This window comes from Hyaena hyaena, unplaced genomic scaffold (assembly GCF_003009895.1).
Source record: "Hyaena hyaena isolate Hyena2069 unplaced genomic scaffold, ASM300989v1 scaffold_397, whole genome shotgun sequence".
Classification (NCBI taxonomy): domain Eukaryota; kingdom Metazoa; phylum Chordata; class Mammalia; order Carnivora; family Hyaenidae; genus Hyaena; species Hyaena hyaena.
Genome location: NW_024081028.1, coordinates 1,546,487 through 1,563,032, shown reverse-complemented (window position 1 = coordinate 1,563,032; position 16,546 = coordinate 1,546,487). Strand labels below are relative to the sequence as shown.

The 16,546-nt window shown below is 60.3% G+C and overlaps 1 protein-coding gene across 2 annotated transcripts in view; it reads left to right on the top strand.

The window, feature by feature from the left end:
• Positions 1-15,978, top strand: part of STK40 (serine/threonine kinase 40) — a 39,393-nt gene extending 23,415 nt beyond the window's left edge. For both annotated transcript variants that reach the window (XM_039251703.1, XM_039251702.1), the window contains exons 5-11: positions 1,208-1,435; positions 2,311-2,363; positions 7,578-7,693; positions 11,398-11,542; positions 11,689-11,808; positions 12,252-12,336; positions 13,620-15,978. In XM_039251703.1, the coding sequence (XP_039107634.1) occupies positions 1,208-1,435; positions 2,311-2,363; positions 7,578-7,693; positions 11,398-11,542; positions 11,689-11,808; positions 12,252-12,336; positions 13,620-13,838 (966 nt within the window). In that variant the 3' untranslated portion in view covers positions 13,839-15,978. The remainder of the gene's footprint in view (positions 1-1,207; positions 1,436-2,310; positions 2,364-7,577; positions 7,694-11,397; positions 11,543-11,688; positions 11,809-12,251; positions 12,337-13,619) is intronic.
• The last annotated feature ends 568 nt before the right edge of the window (positions 15,979-16,546 follow it).

The window sequence follows — 16,546 nt, the reverse complement described above, 5'->3', positions numbered from 1 at the left end:
ACTCGGAAGGATGAATGTGGATATTCAGTCCCCAGGGGCTCCCTGGAGGTAAGCGTCAGTCTGCTGGGGATGACACGGAGGGCCTCCCCAAGCTGACAGAGTGAAAGTCCCCATGTTTTCTGTCTCACTAAATACCCTGTCAGCTCGGGTGCCTGGCTGGCTCAGTTGGTAGAGCATGTAACTCTTGGTTTCAGGATTTTAAGTTCCAGCCCCATGTTGGGTATAGAGATTACTTACAATCTTAAGAAGGGACACCTGGGTGGCTCAGTTGGTTGGGCGTCCAACCGCAGCTCAGGTCATGATCTCGCGGTTCATTGGTTCGAGCCCCGCATCGGGCTCTGACAGCTCAGAGCCTGGAGCCTGCTTCAGATTCTGTCTCCCTCTCTCTCTCTCTGCCCCTCCCCTCTTCTCATGCTCTGTGTCTCTCTCAAAAGTAAATAAACATCAAACAATTTTTAGACAACAATAAACAAAATCTTAAGGAAAAAGAAAAAAGAAAAAGATATACTTTTTCAGCAAGGAAGATGGGCCCAGAACTTGCTACCACATGTTGGTACCAGGACCCACTTACTGAGAGCTGGCATGCATTATCTTTCTCTACAACCTGGGAGGGCAGGGTGCTAGCTCCCTTCGACAGACGAGGGACCAGAGGCTTGGAGAAGTGAGGAGCACTGCCCTGTGGCCCACAGCTGGGACGAGGTTGAGCTGGGGCCTGAACCCAGCCGTCTCCACTGTTCTGTGGCCACCCAGGAGTCCTGCTTCCACATGAAAGCAGTTGTCTGGGACATACAGAACACCTGGCTTCCACCGTCTTGGACCTTGATCACAGCTGGAATCCCAGGGTGTGCCATGGAAGGAAGAATGCCAGGGCCTGGGTTTGCCACCTGCACCCTGGGCTCAGAGGTCTCTGGCATTACATGCCCAGCCCTGATCCAGACCCTTTGCTTTGGGGTCAGAGCACGAGGCCCGAACATGAGCTGCTTTCACCCCAGCCCCTAGCCAGGCCTGGGACTGGCACACAGGAAGCTGGGCATTACCAAGCGGTCTGCTGGTCCAGGCCACCCAGGCCTCAGGCCTTCACCACCACACAAGTGCAGCTCATTCTGGGCTCTCGTGCATGTGTCCACCTCCAGAGGAGAGTCCCAAACCCCCGGGCGTGAACCTGCCGGCCCACAGCCAAGCCCCGGTCTGCCCCCTTGCCCCCCAGGACCGCACCTGTGAAATTGTTGAGGACACAGAATCTAGCCGGATGGTTAAGAAGATGAAGAAGCGCATCTGCCTCGTCCTCGACTGCCTCTGTGCGCACGACTTCAGCGACAAGACCGCCGACCTGATCAACCTGCAGCACTACGTCATCAAGGAGAAGAGGCTCAGCGAGCGGGAGACCGTGGTCATCTTCTACGACGTGGTGCGCGTAGTGGAGGCCCTGCACCAGGTGAGGCCCTGCCCGCGGCCGACCCCTCCTCTGCCCAGTGCATCCTGGGCCCCGGTGACCGAGAGGCCGCCAGGTCCCCTGCCACAGAAGGCACCTGCTCTGCCTGTTGCTGCTGCTGCTCAGTAGAAGCAGTTCTGGTCCCCCCCGCCCCCCACACACACACCCCCGGGTGTGCTTTGCAGCCGGAACGTCTGGAAGAACTGTGACTGGGTGACCCGTGTGCGCAGTGAGGCCCAGGGCCGCAGGCCTCAGCCCAGGTTCCTGGGGCGGTGTTGCCGGCAGCCTGGTGTAGCGCAACATAGCAACTCCCCGGCATCGGGAGGCTGCCCTGCGGTCTCCCAGCAAAGGTGACAACTGTGAGATGCCCCTCAGGTGGCTGCAGCCTGTCTCTGAGTTTTTCCTAGGGCCAAGGTGACAGGTGCCCCGAAGTCCAGGTGAGGAGAGCCTGGGCCCCTCCCAGGCACACAGCTGCCACAGGCTGAGCCCTCACTGCTTGCCCGCCAGCACCGGGAGACTTTGTCCTTGACCGCAGACCCAGGCAGGTGCTTTGTTTTTGCAGTGGCACATTTGCTGGAGGTAGAGAGAGTAGTTTTCCCCACCAGCTACTGCCTTGAGGGGAGAAAGCAGGGGGAGCCAACCTGGGTGGGGCAGAGACTGCCTGGGCCCACCTGTCACCCCATTCCTACCCGTGGTTGTTAAAGCCTTAGAATGGTCCTCATTGGCCTGTGGCTGACAAACCAAGGCATGAGCCTAAAGAGGCGTGTCACAGAGCTTCTCCTGCCTTCCCCAATGCCCGGAGAGCTCACATCTTAGAAGCTGGGTCCACCCATGGCCTTAACCTTCACAGTACAAACCATATGCCTGTTGCTTTTCAGAAAAACATTGTGCATAGAGACCTGAAGCTTGGGAACATGGTGCTCAATAAGAGGTAAGATTCTCTTTTCTTTTGTGATGTAACCTTGGGGTCGGCACAGACCACATGGCAGCCCCCCCAGCGCCCTCCAGCGCCCCCCAGGGCCCCTGTGTTCTGACCCAAAACAACTCCCTTCCTCCAGGACTCCCAGGCGTGGGGAATACAGTGCTTGCTCCTTCTGCCTTTAGCCACATGGGAATATGGCGCTTGCTTGGAAGCGGGGTCTGGGGTGCCCGCCTGGCTCAGTCGGTTCAGCATCTGACCTTAGCCCAGGTCATGATCTCACAGTTGATGATTTTGAGCCCCACTTCAGGCTTGCTGCAAACCTTGGGGGTGCACAGAAATGATTAAAAAATGGACAAATGAGTTGAAGGAATGACAGATGAGCAAAATGACGCCTGTCACAGGTCGGGTTCCCAGGGAAGACTCCAAGATGTGGGTGCAGGAGGGGCGCCCAAGGGAGAGGGCAGAACTGTGGTACAGTCACAGCAGGGCCTCGGCCTGGAAACCACAAGATTGGGGTGGGGGGGCTTCAGATGTCCTGCATCGAGGCAAGGGGGCACGTGGCCCAGCCTGGGAATGAGAGCCATGGCCAGGGCAGTTTCCTTTGGCTAAGGGAGCTTCCAGGAAAGGACGCAGCTCAGTGGTCAGAAGTCACTACTCCCAGCATCAGGGAGAGGGTGGCCCCCTTGGAGGGGCGGTCTGGGCAGCTCACCCTAGCAACCTTGGTCAGTCAGCGGCAGAGGGAGATCGTACCAGGCCCCTGCCTCAGGCTGTCACCCCCTCAGATGGAGGGGCCCCGGGCTTGCAGGGGCTCAGGACTGCCCGCAGGCACCACCACAACCCTGGAAGTATAGGGCCGGGAAGGGCTCCCACCTCCCCTGCTCTCCCCGGGAGTCTCACCCTCACCACCCCCTCACTCCCAGGCGTTGAAGCGGCTCAGGGGGCTCGCAGGTGGCAGGCACCAGTATCAGAGCAGAAGCCGTGTGTGGTGGTGATTGGTTCCACGATGTGGCCACCCTCCCAGGCGTGGGTTCATTGCCCTGTGAAGCATCTAGGGCCATGGAAGTCACAGGGGAAGCTGTAGGGAGATGGGCCTCTGGGGAGGGGGCATGGGGGCACCAGACCCTGCAGTGTCAGCTTGAGATGCCATGGGGAGGATGCTGCCACACCCCTGCAGCCCAGCCCCTCACTGCCCTTCTGCCAACGCCACCCAGCATCTGTGTCACAGACAGACACCGTCCCAGAGTCCCCGTGCCATGGGGCACCAACCAGAAAGCACAGGCGGGGGGCCCGTGGAGGGGGCCACAGACTCTGGCCCTCCGAGTCGGTTCATGAGGGATGAGTTAAGATTTGCCAGCTGGAGAGAGTGAAGCAGTGAAAACCTGACCCTGTCATGCCCTACAGGGAAGAGGGAAGGAAACCGAAATTCTAGGGCTGCTTGAACCCTCACCTGGCGGGGTGAGAGAGCTGGGGGAGCCACAGAGGAGCCAGACTTAGGGGTCGGGCCTGGCTCAGAGCCCAGCACCCCCTCATTGTTACCCTGGAGACCATGGGAATTCATTTGATTACTTATTACTGATTGATTCGCCTGTGTATTGAGAGGCTGCTGCGGTATCAAGCGCTTCTCTGAGCTTCCATCTCTTCCTCTGTGAAAGTGGAGGTGACCAAACCTCCCTGTAGAGATTAGCCTGAGATGTGGAACTCCCTAATGGGGTTGGGCCCGCCGTAAGCTCACCCTGTGCTGTACAGCCTGTGGCTCACTCCCCCCACCAGGAGACGAGGCCAGCCAGGTGTCGAGTGGCTGGGGAGGGCACCAGTGGTGAGCCCGGTGGTGCCCTGGCCCCTGCCCTGAATCGTACTGGGGGGCAGCCCTGAGAGCGGGCCGTCTTCTATGGACTAGAGGCCCTGGCCTGCTGTAGGGTGTCGGCCCAGTCACCAGCCCGCTCTGCACCACGGGCTCACTGCTCACGCAGAGAGGACCTGGTTTTGGGCCACCTGAGTACACCCGGCTGCGGGGCCCGTGTCCTCCCCAGCCTTCCACGCAGCCTTCCACTGGCTCTGAATGAGCATCCCGAGGGGGGCTGTGGGAGGGCGCACTCCTGTGCCACAACCGCAGCAGTTGTCCAGGCCTCTGTGCGTCCAGGGTGGGGCCGCCTCCCCCATCACTTCTGCGGGCTGCCTGGCTCCTGGGAGGAAGTCACACGTCTCTTGAATAACGACAGCACAACTCTAGCCTCTCCTCTGTGTATGTGTCTGTCTGTCTGTCTGTCTGGTCTGCATATGCGTGTGTGCCGGTGTATGTTTTCCTCGGATTGAGGGGCATCAGTACCACACACAGACCCTCTGTCTTGGCTGCATTGCCTTTAATCTAATGATCCCCCTTTTCTGGGTCTTGGGACGGACAGAGGCTCCGGCCACCCGTCACCTCTCATGGAGGGGGGCAGCGTGCAGTGGTGCACAGGGACCCGCTCCGAACACCACCACCTGCCCTGTGCGTGTCTGGGGGCATAGCCCCCCCACCCCCAACGTGCACCCTGGTGAAGTCCAAGGCCGACCTGGAGGAGCTCCAGCCCCCGCCTGCCCAGCAGGCCGGGCCCTGAGTCCAGCTGCAGAGGCAGGGAGCCCGGGAGCTAGGGAGCCGGGGACCTCTGCCGCGGCGGAGTGGAGCGCTCCCAGGGGAGGAGGCAAGGAGAAGTGTTTGCAAGGCAGCTGGAATGCCGAGCTCACCCTGCTTTGGAGAAAAGGCAAGGGTTGGAACCTGAAATCCCCATTTTGGGGTTATATGAGGTCTGCTGTGGGCTCGCTCTCCTTCCTCCTTTCTTTTTGGGTGAGCAAGTTGCACACCAAGTTCCTAGAAAAGGAGAAAAACACTGGTAGCCCAAAGGGCCATAACTAACGAGTGACTCACGCAGAGCAGATCCTGCTGACGCAGAGCGGCCTCCCTTCACCCCCGCTGCCCTCACCCCCCCCTTCCTGCCAGGACGAGCCTGGGGGGTCTGGGACTCCCAGGGATCTGGGCGCCACCCACCGACTTGGGGGGGGGCCGGGGCGGGGAGCATGGCCAAGCTTCAGGAGGTCTCGGAGTTGACAGTGTGGCTTCCTGTGGGCCAGCTCGGCCCTGCCACCCGCCACGCGGAGGTGTCCTCAGGCCCCACCGACCTGGCCCACGCACAGAGGACGGCAAGGCTGGCGGCGGCACAGTCATAGGAAGCGCGGCCTGCCCTGGTTCACACGCTCTGGGGCCTGTGGTCACCGTGTGGCTCCCTTTGCCCACCTCAGACGGGGTCTTTCCTGGGGACCCCATGACAAGTCTCTGCCGGCCGTGCCCACCATCCGAGGAGGAGAGGATAACGCGAGCTGGCAGCTAGTAGTCACATTACCAGTCCCCACGCCCAGGGCTGCGTGCTCTCCCTGGGACGTCTTCTTGTCACTTCCTAACACAGTCCTGGGAGTTGGGTGCTAACATTCTGTCTGACAGATGAGGAAACTGAGGTTTGCTAAGAGATGAAATAATGCACCCAAGGTCTCACAGCCAGGAAATGGCCAAGCTGGGCCTGGCGCTGGGGAATCTAACTCCCCAGCCCACCAGACGCTGCTCTGAGCGGTCCCCTCCCAGTGTCTCATGCCTCAGAGGTCCCCTGTAGGACACGTGTCCAGCTGCCATGCCATCTGAGCAGAGGGGAACACGCAGTGCCTCCGCTCCGCGGGGACTTGCCGATGCACAGCCCCCGATTCGGGGCGGTGACGTGGGCGGTCCAGAGCTGGAGCAATCCGCTTCTGGACGCGCCGTGTCCTCGGCCAGACCCATGGCCTGCACTTTCCAGCTCGAGCCACCCCAGGAGCCACCGGGCAGATTTCTGTGGCATCTGAAGGGCAGGCCCGCATGCAAGAGTTGGAGGTTTCCGTTTGGAATGCAGAGGACAGACTAAGCTTTGTTTCGTACCGAGCCCTTGCCAGCAGAATTCCCCGAGGTAGCTGGAGGGCCCGCAGAGCCTCTTGGTCACAGCTCCCGGGGAATTCCGTGCTCAGCCCCACGGCGTGCACCTCTGAGCCGACCCCCTCTTCACCCTTTGAGACTCATCTAGCGAGCGGCGTCCGGAGGACCCCTTGGGACTCCCCCTCCCGCCATCCTCCTGCTTCTCTGGCTAGCCACCGACACGGAGCCCTGTGCCTCACTGGCCTTCCCCTGCCTACCTGCCCACCCTCACCCTCACCCCCACAGCCCAGGTGTGGGGTAAGGCGTCCTCCCTGGGCCACTTCCTTCTGTGCACACTGTGAGCTTCAGAAAAGGATCAGAGCCCTAAGCTGCTCTCACCCATGATTCTCAGATGGGGGGAGGGGAGTCAGCTCTGTGGTCTTATAGGTCAGAGGAGAGTCTGAAGCACAGGACGAGGTATGGGTTAGCTTTGATGGAACTGAAGGGCAGTTCAGGGGCTGGGCACCGGTCAGGGACACGTGGGTACCAGCTGGTGTCAGTCTAGCGTACAGGCTCTGGAGCCTGACAGATCAGGCTTGGATCCTGCTGTCTAGCCGGGTGACCCTGGGCAAGCCCCTTCGTTTCTCTGCACCTGAACTGCATCATCTGTGGAAACGGGGCAGAGAGAAAGTCGCCCTCGTAGGCTTTTGAGAGGGCTGAATGCAAACCGTCCACGGCAGACGCGCAAGCCAGGGCCCGCATCTGCCGAGGCCTCCAGCAGCATTACTTTTTAGTACTGCCTGTGATGCTGCTGGACAATGACACGGTGATGACCACAGGGATCAGCCAGGGGGGAACAAAGCCAGCACCGTGGGTGGACTCCAGAGCCCTGCCGGACTTACTTCCCTTTGTGCATAAATGAGGGACCGGATGTAAACCTCTGGTCAGTCCAAGCCAGGCAGTAGGTGAGGTTGTTTTGGGAAATCTCTGCAATTGTTGAGTCCTAAACTGTAGCCCCCAGGCTCGGCCAGGACAGCGGGTTCCAGGGAGCACCTCTGGAGCACCCGCCTGGTCAGAGCGACTCATTCCCCTGATCCCAGATGCCGAGGGGCCAGCTCAGGTGGTGGCAACCAAGGGCGACTGGCTGGTATCAGCACCCCCGATCGCATTGCTCACGCAGCCATGGGGAAGGCAGGGGGTGGTGGGCAGGGGAGCAGAAGAGGCTGCGGATAAGAGATGGGGCAGCCGGCGCCCGCAGGTACAGACACTCAGGCTTGTTCTCCCTCTGCCCCCCCCCCCCCCCCGCCCAGGACACATCGGATAACCATCACCAACTTCTGCCTTGGGAAGCATCTCGTGAGCGAGGGGGACCTGCTGAAGGACCAGCGGGGGAGCCCTGCCTACATCAGCCCAGACGTGCTCAGCGGTACGTGCGGTGTGCCAGGCAGTGGCCCGGGGCCCACACCCAGCCAGGGGTCTGTGGGCAGGTCCGCGCGAGGCGCCGGGGCCTCGGTGGCGGTCCAGACCAGTACTCTCCCTCCATGTGCGAAATTTGGGGCCTTATGGGAGAGGAAGATGGCAACCCTCACACCATGCGTGGTTAGTTACTGTCTGAGATCAGTGCTTGGAAGGAATGAAACGTATTTCTGTGAGTGTGAACAATGGGTACTTGAAGGACTTTCCTGAGGAAGTGACATTGGAGCTGCGGTTGGAAGGATACAGGGGGTGTGACTGGGCAGAGGCCACACAGCAAAGCTGGAGGAACTGTTGAGGGCCCCAGGGCTGTGGCTCAGAAAGGGAGCCCGGGTCAGGTGGGGGGTGGGGAGGGGCAGACCAGCAGGGCCCGAGGGAGGCCCTGTGGAGAATATCATCCCGGATTCAAGTGCAAAAGGAAGCCACTGAGCAGGTCTTTGCCACCGTGAGTTTGCATTTCAAAGACGTCTTTCTCTTTGTTCCGTCCCTGCCTTAGTTAGTTGGGTTGGCTCTTCATTTGTTCATTCCTACCTTCCTTCCTTCTGCCCGTATTTACCAAGGGCCTACCACATAGAAGGCCCTGTTCTAGACACTTGGAATACGACATTGAACAGGCAGACAGACATCCCTGCTTCCACGAATGGGTGAGCTGACTTTCTGGTGGGGATGAGGCAGATGACATGGAAAATAAAAAAGCCAGTTGTGTACCGATTGCCTCCCGGTCGTATTGCCAAGTACCAGGCACTGTGCTGAGCACGTGACACGCATTATCTCTTTAGAATCACACAGCTACCCCGTGAGATCGGTGCTCTAAGTCTGTCCTTTACAGATGAGCAAACCAAGGCTAGGAGAGATCAAACCTCTTGTCCACCAGCAGAGCTAATAGTAAGCAGGAGGACTGAGGCTCAACCGGGGCAGCCTCCTGCCCAAGCCCGAGTCCTCACTGGCTTTCTTTCCTTTCCCCGGCATGCTTTGCCACATCCGGTCTCTGATCCTTAGGGAGCCAAGGGCCCTACATCAGCTCCCGTCCCTTCCGCACAGAGCTTCTGAGGTTGCCTCCGGGGCCTTCGTGCCTGGCACACGTGCACGCACACACCCCTCCTCGCGGTGACAGAGCTGCCTCTTCCCAGGCCATTGCGTCCTTGGGGGAGCAGGCTGCTGTCACTTGCCAGAGCCACCTGCCACACCTTGGAGGCCTCTCCCCACCCCGAGGCTCCCCCAGCCTGGACACCCTCCACGAGATCCTCCAAAGCATCCCTGTGGGTGGCAGAGCCAGGGTGACGCACCAGGCCCGTGACGTGGGGCTGCGTCTGTGTGGGCTGCGGGCAGTAGGGCTGGCCCTGGTCAGGCCTGCTCCGCGATGCCAAGCTAGGGAGGCCTCCGTGTGCAGATACTGCCTGTTGCTGCCCGTGGCCTGTCTCTGGCCCCTCCAGATTCATGCCAGTCTTATAGGATGAGAAGGAACCCAGTGCCTCAGAGAGAGCCCTGGACCCAGAGACCAGAGACCCGGCCTTCAGCGCTCTTCTCGGAGCCCCAGTCTCCTCATGGGTTAAAAGCAGACCGCATTGCTGCCTCCCCTTGTGGTTAAGAGGATGGAGCGAGAGGATTAATTAATTACAAGTCCTGCCCTGTGGGCTCCGAGCCAGGGTCTGGCACTTCCTTTATTGTGTATGCTGAGCATAGCCTCAGGCACCGGGTCTGGAGCTGTGAAGGGACAAACATGACCTTGCCCACAGAGAGTTTAGAGTCTGCTTTATAGAGTTTATAGTGTGACCTTGGAAAAGTTACTGACTTCTCTGGACTTCAGTTGCATATCTATCTATAAACCAGGGACGGTATTAGCCCCTAATTCATAAGGTCCTGTGGGATCAAACAAGGCCTTGACTCTGCTGTCTGGCTAATCAGCATTAGCTGCTGTTGTCATTACAGAAAGGAAAACGTGAAGTTCAGTGTTCCGGCAAAAGCGAAAGCTCAGGGAAAGGTCGCCTGGCCCAGGCAGAGCTCCCAGGAGTGCTTGTCTGCTGGAGGGGGCCTTCCATCCCCCGTCCAGGTCAGGGCCCAAGTCCTGGGGCTCAGGCTGAGGGAGCCCACACGCCCTGGCAGCAGAGCCCCTGTGTCCTTGGTCCCCAGTTCTTTTCATGGGTGTCCCGGCAGGAGCCACCTGCGGCTGCTACGGGAGAGCCGGTGCCTTTGTGGAGCCATACTAGGAATAGTAGCACAAATGGGCTCTGCTGGTGACCCCACGTGGTGGAGCAGGGTCCAGAACGGGGTTGCCCTTGAGTTGACCATGGAGTCAGCCACACAAGGTCACCCAGGCTGCCCTTTGGTGCTGTGGGGGTTGGGAGGGGCCGGGGTGACCCAGCCTTGGAGAAAGCATGGCTGAGGCTCACCCCCACACAATTGCCTGCTGTACCAGCCAGCCCAAAAAGAAACTCACTCCCTGAGCAGCCCTGGGAGGTCAGCGGCTTGTCCTCATTTTGCAGTTGAAGTAACAGGCTAGGTGAACAACACTGGTGTGCACATGTGCTGTATACACTCACCAGTCAAGCTGCTTGACCCTCAGTGGGCCGGAGAGACCTTCAGAACCAGTATCTCGCATCCCAAAGGCATCCGTAGCCGCACAGGCAACTTCAGGACCCACAGGAGGGATCCGGGGTGTCCAGGAGCTGCCTGGTGCCCTGGAGCTGACCCTGAGGTGCCTGGCAGCATCTCTTCTGTGCCCTTGGGGGGCTGAGTCACACTCTGGGGCCTGGGCTACTGCCGAGTCTGCCGCCGCACCAGACAGGGTGCTGTCCCAAGGACCGGGTGGACGGGAACTTTGAAAGGGTCTGTTTTGTTTGTGGGAACAAGTCAGGCAGCGACTGGCGCGGGAGGAGTTTGCGCACAGGTGGGTGCTTGGATGGCTTGCCCCGGAAGAGGGAGGAGCAGGGTTTCTGCGGCCCGCCTTGTGGCCTTGAACAAGTGACGGCCCTGGCCTCGTTCTGGAAAAACAGAGAAAATATCTAATTTGTGGAGTTTGATGGAGACGTCATGAAATAAAAGCGTCTCTTCCAGTGCTGTTGCAGTGTGGGGGCTCGGTTAAATGTTTGCTCCCTTCTAGTTTGCAGGGAAGGAAACTAGCACAGAGCGTTAACTGGCTATTCATTTCCTCAGCAAATATTTGCGTCCGTGCTGGCACTGGGGCTCAGCGGTGAGCCAAGCGGAGCGGTGCCTGCATCTGAGAACTTACCCTCCAGTGGGGGAGACAAGGGAGGGGATCCTTACAGATTGGGCTGAGTGCTTTGGGGTGAGGGGATGGTGTGGGGGGATGGCTGACTGCTCCACAACTGGGTAGCTCTTTGTTCTACATGTGCTACTGGCCACCTGCTCTGTGAGCTACTTTGCTGGGTGCTGGGGCCGTGGACCCAGGCCCAGCCCCCAGGAGCCCACAGCCTGGCAGAGCAGGGCCGCCAGGCAGGTGGGTGACCTGCTCAAGGCCAAGGGTAATCCCTTCCATTTGGCGAGTCCATCCTGTGAGGAGGTAGAGGGGGAGAGGGACACTGGAGAGGCGTCCCGTGGGTGGGATTTCAGGCAGGTAGCGGGTAAGCTGAGGGGACCCTGGCACCTAGCTCTTCCCCAGCTCTGGGCTGATTGTGTGTGTGTCCATGTGCCCCACAGGCCGGCCGTACCGGGGCAAGCCTAGCGACATGTGGGCCCTGGGCGTGGTGCTCTTCACCATGCTTTATGGCCAGTTCCCCTTCTACGACAGCATCCCACAGGAGCTCTTCCGCAAGATCAAGGCCGCCGAGTACACCATCCCTGAGTGAGTCCTGCTCCCTGGGGAGGGGAGGGAGGCCCAGCCCTTCAGGCTTGAGGGGCGGAAACAAAAAAGTGAGGCCCTGGGTTGGAGAGACCCAGCACCACCAGCTGCACCATCTGAGCCCTCTCCATCTCCCTCTGCCGCACCAGGGATGGGCGGGTTTCTGAGAACACCGTGTGTCTCATCCGGAAACTGCTTGTCCTCGACCCCCAGCAGCGCCTCGCCGCGGCCGACGTCCTGGAGGCCCTCAGTGCCATCATTGCATCGTGGTAAGCGGACAGGTGGGAGGCTGGGACCTGCCCGTCCTCAGTCACTGCCTATCCCATCCCGAAAAGCAGCCTGCAGTTGGGCCTGCTGCTTTGCCAGACAGAGTCAGATATCCAGATTTTTCCCATGGGCAAGATCGGAAATGTGCCGGCAGAACTCAGGGTCGAACATCTCCTGCATCTCAATCGATGCCAACAATGGAATTGGCATCATCTCACAGCCCATGAGGTAGAGATGTGTCCCCCATTATTGGATGAGAAAACTGAGGCTTGGGAACCAGTCATTCATGTCAAGAATTTGCTGAGCTGCGATGCCCTCAGGCCCGTTGAGTCCGGCCACATCTCAGAGCAGTGGGAACTGGCCTTTCTGGGCTCTGGCCAGCCGGGCCTGGGGAGCAAGGGCCACGGCTGCCTGTGGCCAGCCTGACTTGTCTGCCTCTCTGCAGGCAGTCCTTGTCATCTCTGAGCGGTCCTTTGCAAGTGGTTCCTGACATCGACGACCAGATGAGCAATGCAGACAGCTCCCAGGAGGTGAGTTGGGATGGTCAGATGGGCCATTACCCAGTCTCAAGGGACCAGCGTCCAGGAGGACAGGCATGGCCGGGACAGAGGTGGCAGCTCCCAGAAGGCCACAGGCTGCCTCTGCCTCATCCTTTGACATAGGAAAGGGACACTTCTGTCCTCAGTCTGAGCTGCCCGGGCCTGCCTTACACCGGCTCTGTGGGCTGCCCATAGGCTGCAAGAGGGCGGTGGGGCAGTGGAGGTGGGGGCTGCGCTTGGCCCTCTCTCAGCTTCCTCTTCCTGCCCCAGCTCTGGCTCTACTGTGTGCTGGCCCTTTAAACAGCCCTAGCTCTCTGCCTCTGACTCATAGGGGGCTCTCTCAGCCTTTCTGCTCTTCCCTTTCCAGATGATTCATTTTCTCCCAGTTTTCTCTCATTTCCTGCTCCCTGCACTGGAGAAAGTGCCAGGCCTGGAGTGGGGGCAGAGACCAGGGTGCCAGATAGCCCCAGGCAGGTGATCTTAGGGTGCCCTCTGGAGGTCAGGGCTTGCAGAGCCCCAGGAAGGCTATTGTATGGCTCCTTCCTGCTGTCCCCACCCCCACCCCCACCCCCGGAGGACCCGCCTGGGTCTGCACCAGAGGCTCTTGGCCCTTGAGAAGAAAGTTGCAGGCCCCGCCCCACCTAGATGCCATCCCCAGTGCGTCTCAGTGGGTCCTTACCACAGGCCCGTTTGGCTTTTGTCCTTATCCTCACTTCACAAAAGAGGAAACTCAGGTTCAGAGAGGTGACATAATCTTCCCAGTCACACAGCTCAGAAGTAGTGGAGCTGAGCCTTGACCCTAAGTTCAAGTCCAGAGCCCTGCTCTCCCCGTGTGATGTTTGGCACAGGGACAGACCACTTTAGTTTGCTGCCATCTGCCTGGGCGCTCCAGGCTTACCCAGGGGCTGAGCACCCGGCCCCAGGCCCCTCTTAACACTTGACTTGCACGGGACCCCCCAGCCTCTCGAGAGGGGAGATTACTGCCCCTCTTCACAGCTGAGGAAGGTAATGCCACTTCTCCCAAGGTCAGTGGGTCAGTAACGGGAAGCTCTGGCTCAGATCCCAGCCCTGTGCTTCAGCTGGAGCGACCTCCAGGATAGCCAGTAGACAAGGTCCAGGCTGGCTGGAGGGCTTCGGGGACCCCCACTGCAGGCCATCCGGGGCCCAAGGGGCTGCCGCCCGGGGAGGGCAGCCTCTAGAGCCGAGTCACCTAACACAGGCTCCCTGCTCTTCTCTCCACCTCCACCACTCTCTGTGTCTGTGTCCACCCAAAGGCCAAGGTGACCGAGGAGTGCTCCCAGTACGAGTTTGAGAACTACATGCGGCAGCAGCTGCTGCTGGCCGAGGAGAAGAGCTCCGTGCACGAGGCCCGGAGCTGGGTGCCCAAGCGGCAGTTCGGCAGCGTGCCCCCCGTGCGGCGGCTGGGCCACGACGCGCAGCCCATGAACCCCTTGGACGCGGCCATCCTGGCGCAGCGCTACCTGCGCAAGTAGCCCCCGGGGCAGGGCGCCAGCGCCACCCGCCACCTCTTCCCGGCCCCCCAGCCAGCGGCCCGGACTCTCCCCCGGGCCACAGCGGGGACGGGGCAGGGACAGCGCAGGTCACACATGGGGTCAGCAGAGGTACCACAAAGCTACCTTGGGAATGATTGCTTGATTGTTTGGTTTTTTAATCTGAGAAGCCTAGATAACTAATCTGCTTTTAATCATGACGTTTTAATCTACCTCTGGCTCTTTAACCATGCTGTCTCTGGACTGAGTGAGAGGGAGGAGGAGGGAGCCCGCCCATCGCCCAGCGGCCCCCCGGTCTCCCCCACCCGGGGCAGCCGCTCCCCGCCCAGACAAATAAGCTGACCGTGCAGCTCGCTGCTGGCTCCCAAAACGAGCGCCCACTCCTCACCGCCCTCCCGGCCCCCCACCCCCACCCCCAGTCTGTTTCTATCTCTCCCCTTCTGACCCCAGGCCCCTCAGTCCAAGCTTTGGAAAACCTTCACCTCATCTTAAGCAGAATTCAGATATATTTATTTTTGTACTGAAACCAACTTCTCTCCCGTCTCTAGGTGGCTCTGCCCATGGCCACTCCCTGCCCCCCGGCCTGGTTGCACAGCAGCGAGTCCACCGCCCACAGATGGGCCCCCTCCTCACCCCACCAGGCTCAGAAGCCCCTTCTTGCCAGCCCCTCCCCCTCCAGCCCACCGGTCCCTCCTGTTTCTGGTGATGGGGCGGCCTTTCTAGACTTGGGTCTCTCTCTCTCTCCCATCTCAGTGGCTTCTCTGAGGTGCTGTACACCGTCGCGTTAACCCTGGTTTCCTTCTGCGCCCCTCACCGTGGTACCGAGGTGACGCTGACAGATGTGAAAGGGGTGCCTGATGGTCGGGCAGGGAGGGGCGTGCCAGGCTGGCCGTGAGCACACGGGCCCTGCCCGCACGTCCTCTTGCGCCCCACACCCCTCTGTGTTCACGGAACAGTAGGGACGTCTCCCCTCCTGTTCTTGCCTCAGAATGGATGGGGTGTCTCTCCCAGCAGACCCTGGCCAGGGCCCTTCGTCGGGGGCTGTGGGGCTTGTGGGGAGAGCTGTAGGGATTGGGGGGCCTGCCTGGCTTGAGAACAGCCCTGTAGCCCTTTTTGAGCCGAGATTTTGAAGTGGATGCCCGTCTTGCCAGAACACTGTTCTCACCAGAATGCCCTTCCCTCCCACTCTCCCTCACTGCACTGGGCCTTGCCCAGTGCCAAGCAAAGGCCCCTCCTCTGGCCTGTCCCCTCATCCCCCCCCTCCCCCCGGAAAGGCTGAGTGTGCACCTCCAGGCAGCCCTGGGCCCCTCAGGCCCTTCCTGTCTGTTCTCGTTCCCCAGTGGGAACGTAACCGCGGCCTGTGTGACCTTGTTTCCCAGAGTGCGAGCTGCCCCCTCCCCAAAAGCTGACTCACTGTGAGTGACTTGGGCAAGTTCCCAAACCTCCTTGTGCCTCAGTTTCCCCATCTGGAAAAAATGGGGCCACCTCTTGCCAGCAGTAGCAGGGCTGCCCATGCCCCTTCCTCCCCCATGCCCCCACCCCAGCACTTGGGCGCCTCATGCCTCTGCCTCCGTGGGTCTGTGGGAGCCCGCCTGAGCCCAGCACTTACTCCCCCTGGGCACCCAGCTCTGCCTCCTCCGCTGGCTGAGAGCCGGGGTGCCATGCTGCGGGGGCGGGGGATGTCCTCTTTTCTATATTTATTTCAAAAAGAAGTCTCCCAAGGGAGTAGAAACGCAGTCTGGCCTAGGGCTCCCAGCCCCTGTGACTGTCCTCCTGCGAGGGTCTCAGCCGGGCCCCTGCCCAGCCGCCTGCCCAGACCCTCCGGGCCTCCGGGCCACGTGCGGGCTCGCTCCTCCTTTTCAAAGCAATACCCTCCGGGTCTGCAGAGCCTGGTCAGACAGGCTGGGCCTCCAGGTCAGCCCGTGGGTCTGACTGGGTCCGTGGCAAAGCAAATGGGAGGAGGCTGGGCCGGCCCTCACTGGGCGGGTCACACACTGAGAGGTCCTGTTGTAAAGAGACGAAACAAAACAGAAAAAGTCACAAAAGAGTTTGTATAAAGACATATTTTTGTATTACATGGGGACTCTTCCTGCATGTCAGCAATAAAACTTCCTGACCTGGAGCCCGTGGCCTGTACCGTCTGCTGTTCTTGCCCTTCTCCCCTGCGTGTCCGTGCCTCCCGCCCCAGCCAGGCTTCCTGCAGCTCTGCCCCCAGGGACAGCACCCCACCTCCACCACCAGCCGCCCAGCCAGTGCCACTGCCTTGATGGGGGACCAGAGCTACCCAGTGGTCTCCCCACCTGCTAGTGCACACCCCCACTGAGCGCCCCAGCCTGGGACCCTGGCAGGCAGGAGGCGTCCTAGGGCAGCAGCGGCTGACAGAGCATTGACCTCTCTCCCTGCCAAGCCCCCGTCTGGGGCCAGGAGAACCTGGCCAGCCGGCCTGCCCATCGCCCACATGCCCATTCCGGGCAGCTGGGGTCAGAAGGGCCAGGCAGACCTTTCCCTGCACTGCCCTCCCCCTCCCTCCCTTCCATAGGAAGCCACGGGGCTTCCTTCCTTTCTTCTTTCCTTCGTCTAAATTTAGACTTGGTGGATGGAGCACTGGGGCAGGAGGTGGGCGGCCCCTCCCTCAGCACACCCAGTGCCCCCAAAGACCCATTTTTATGTCAAGGAACCCACACACGGCC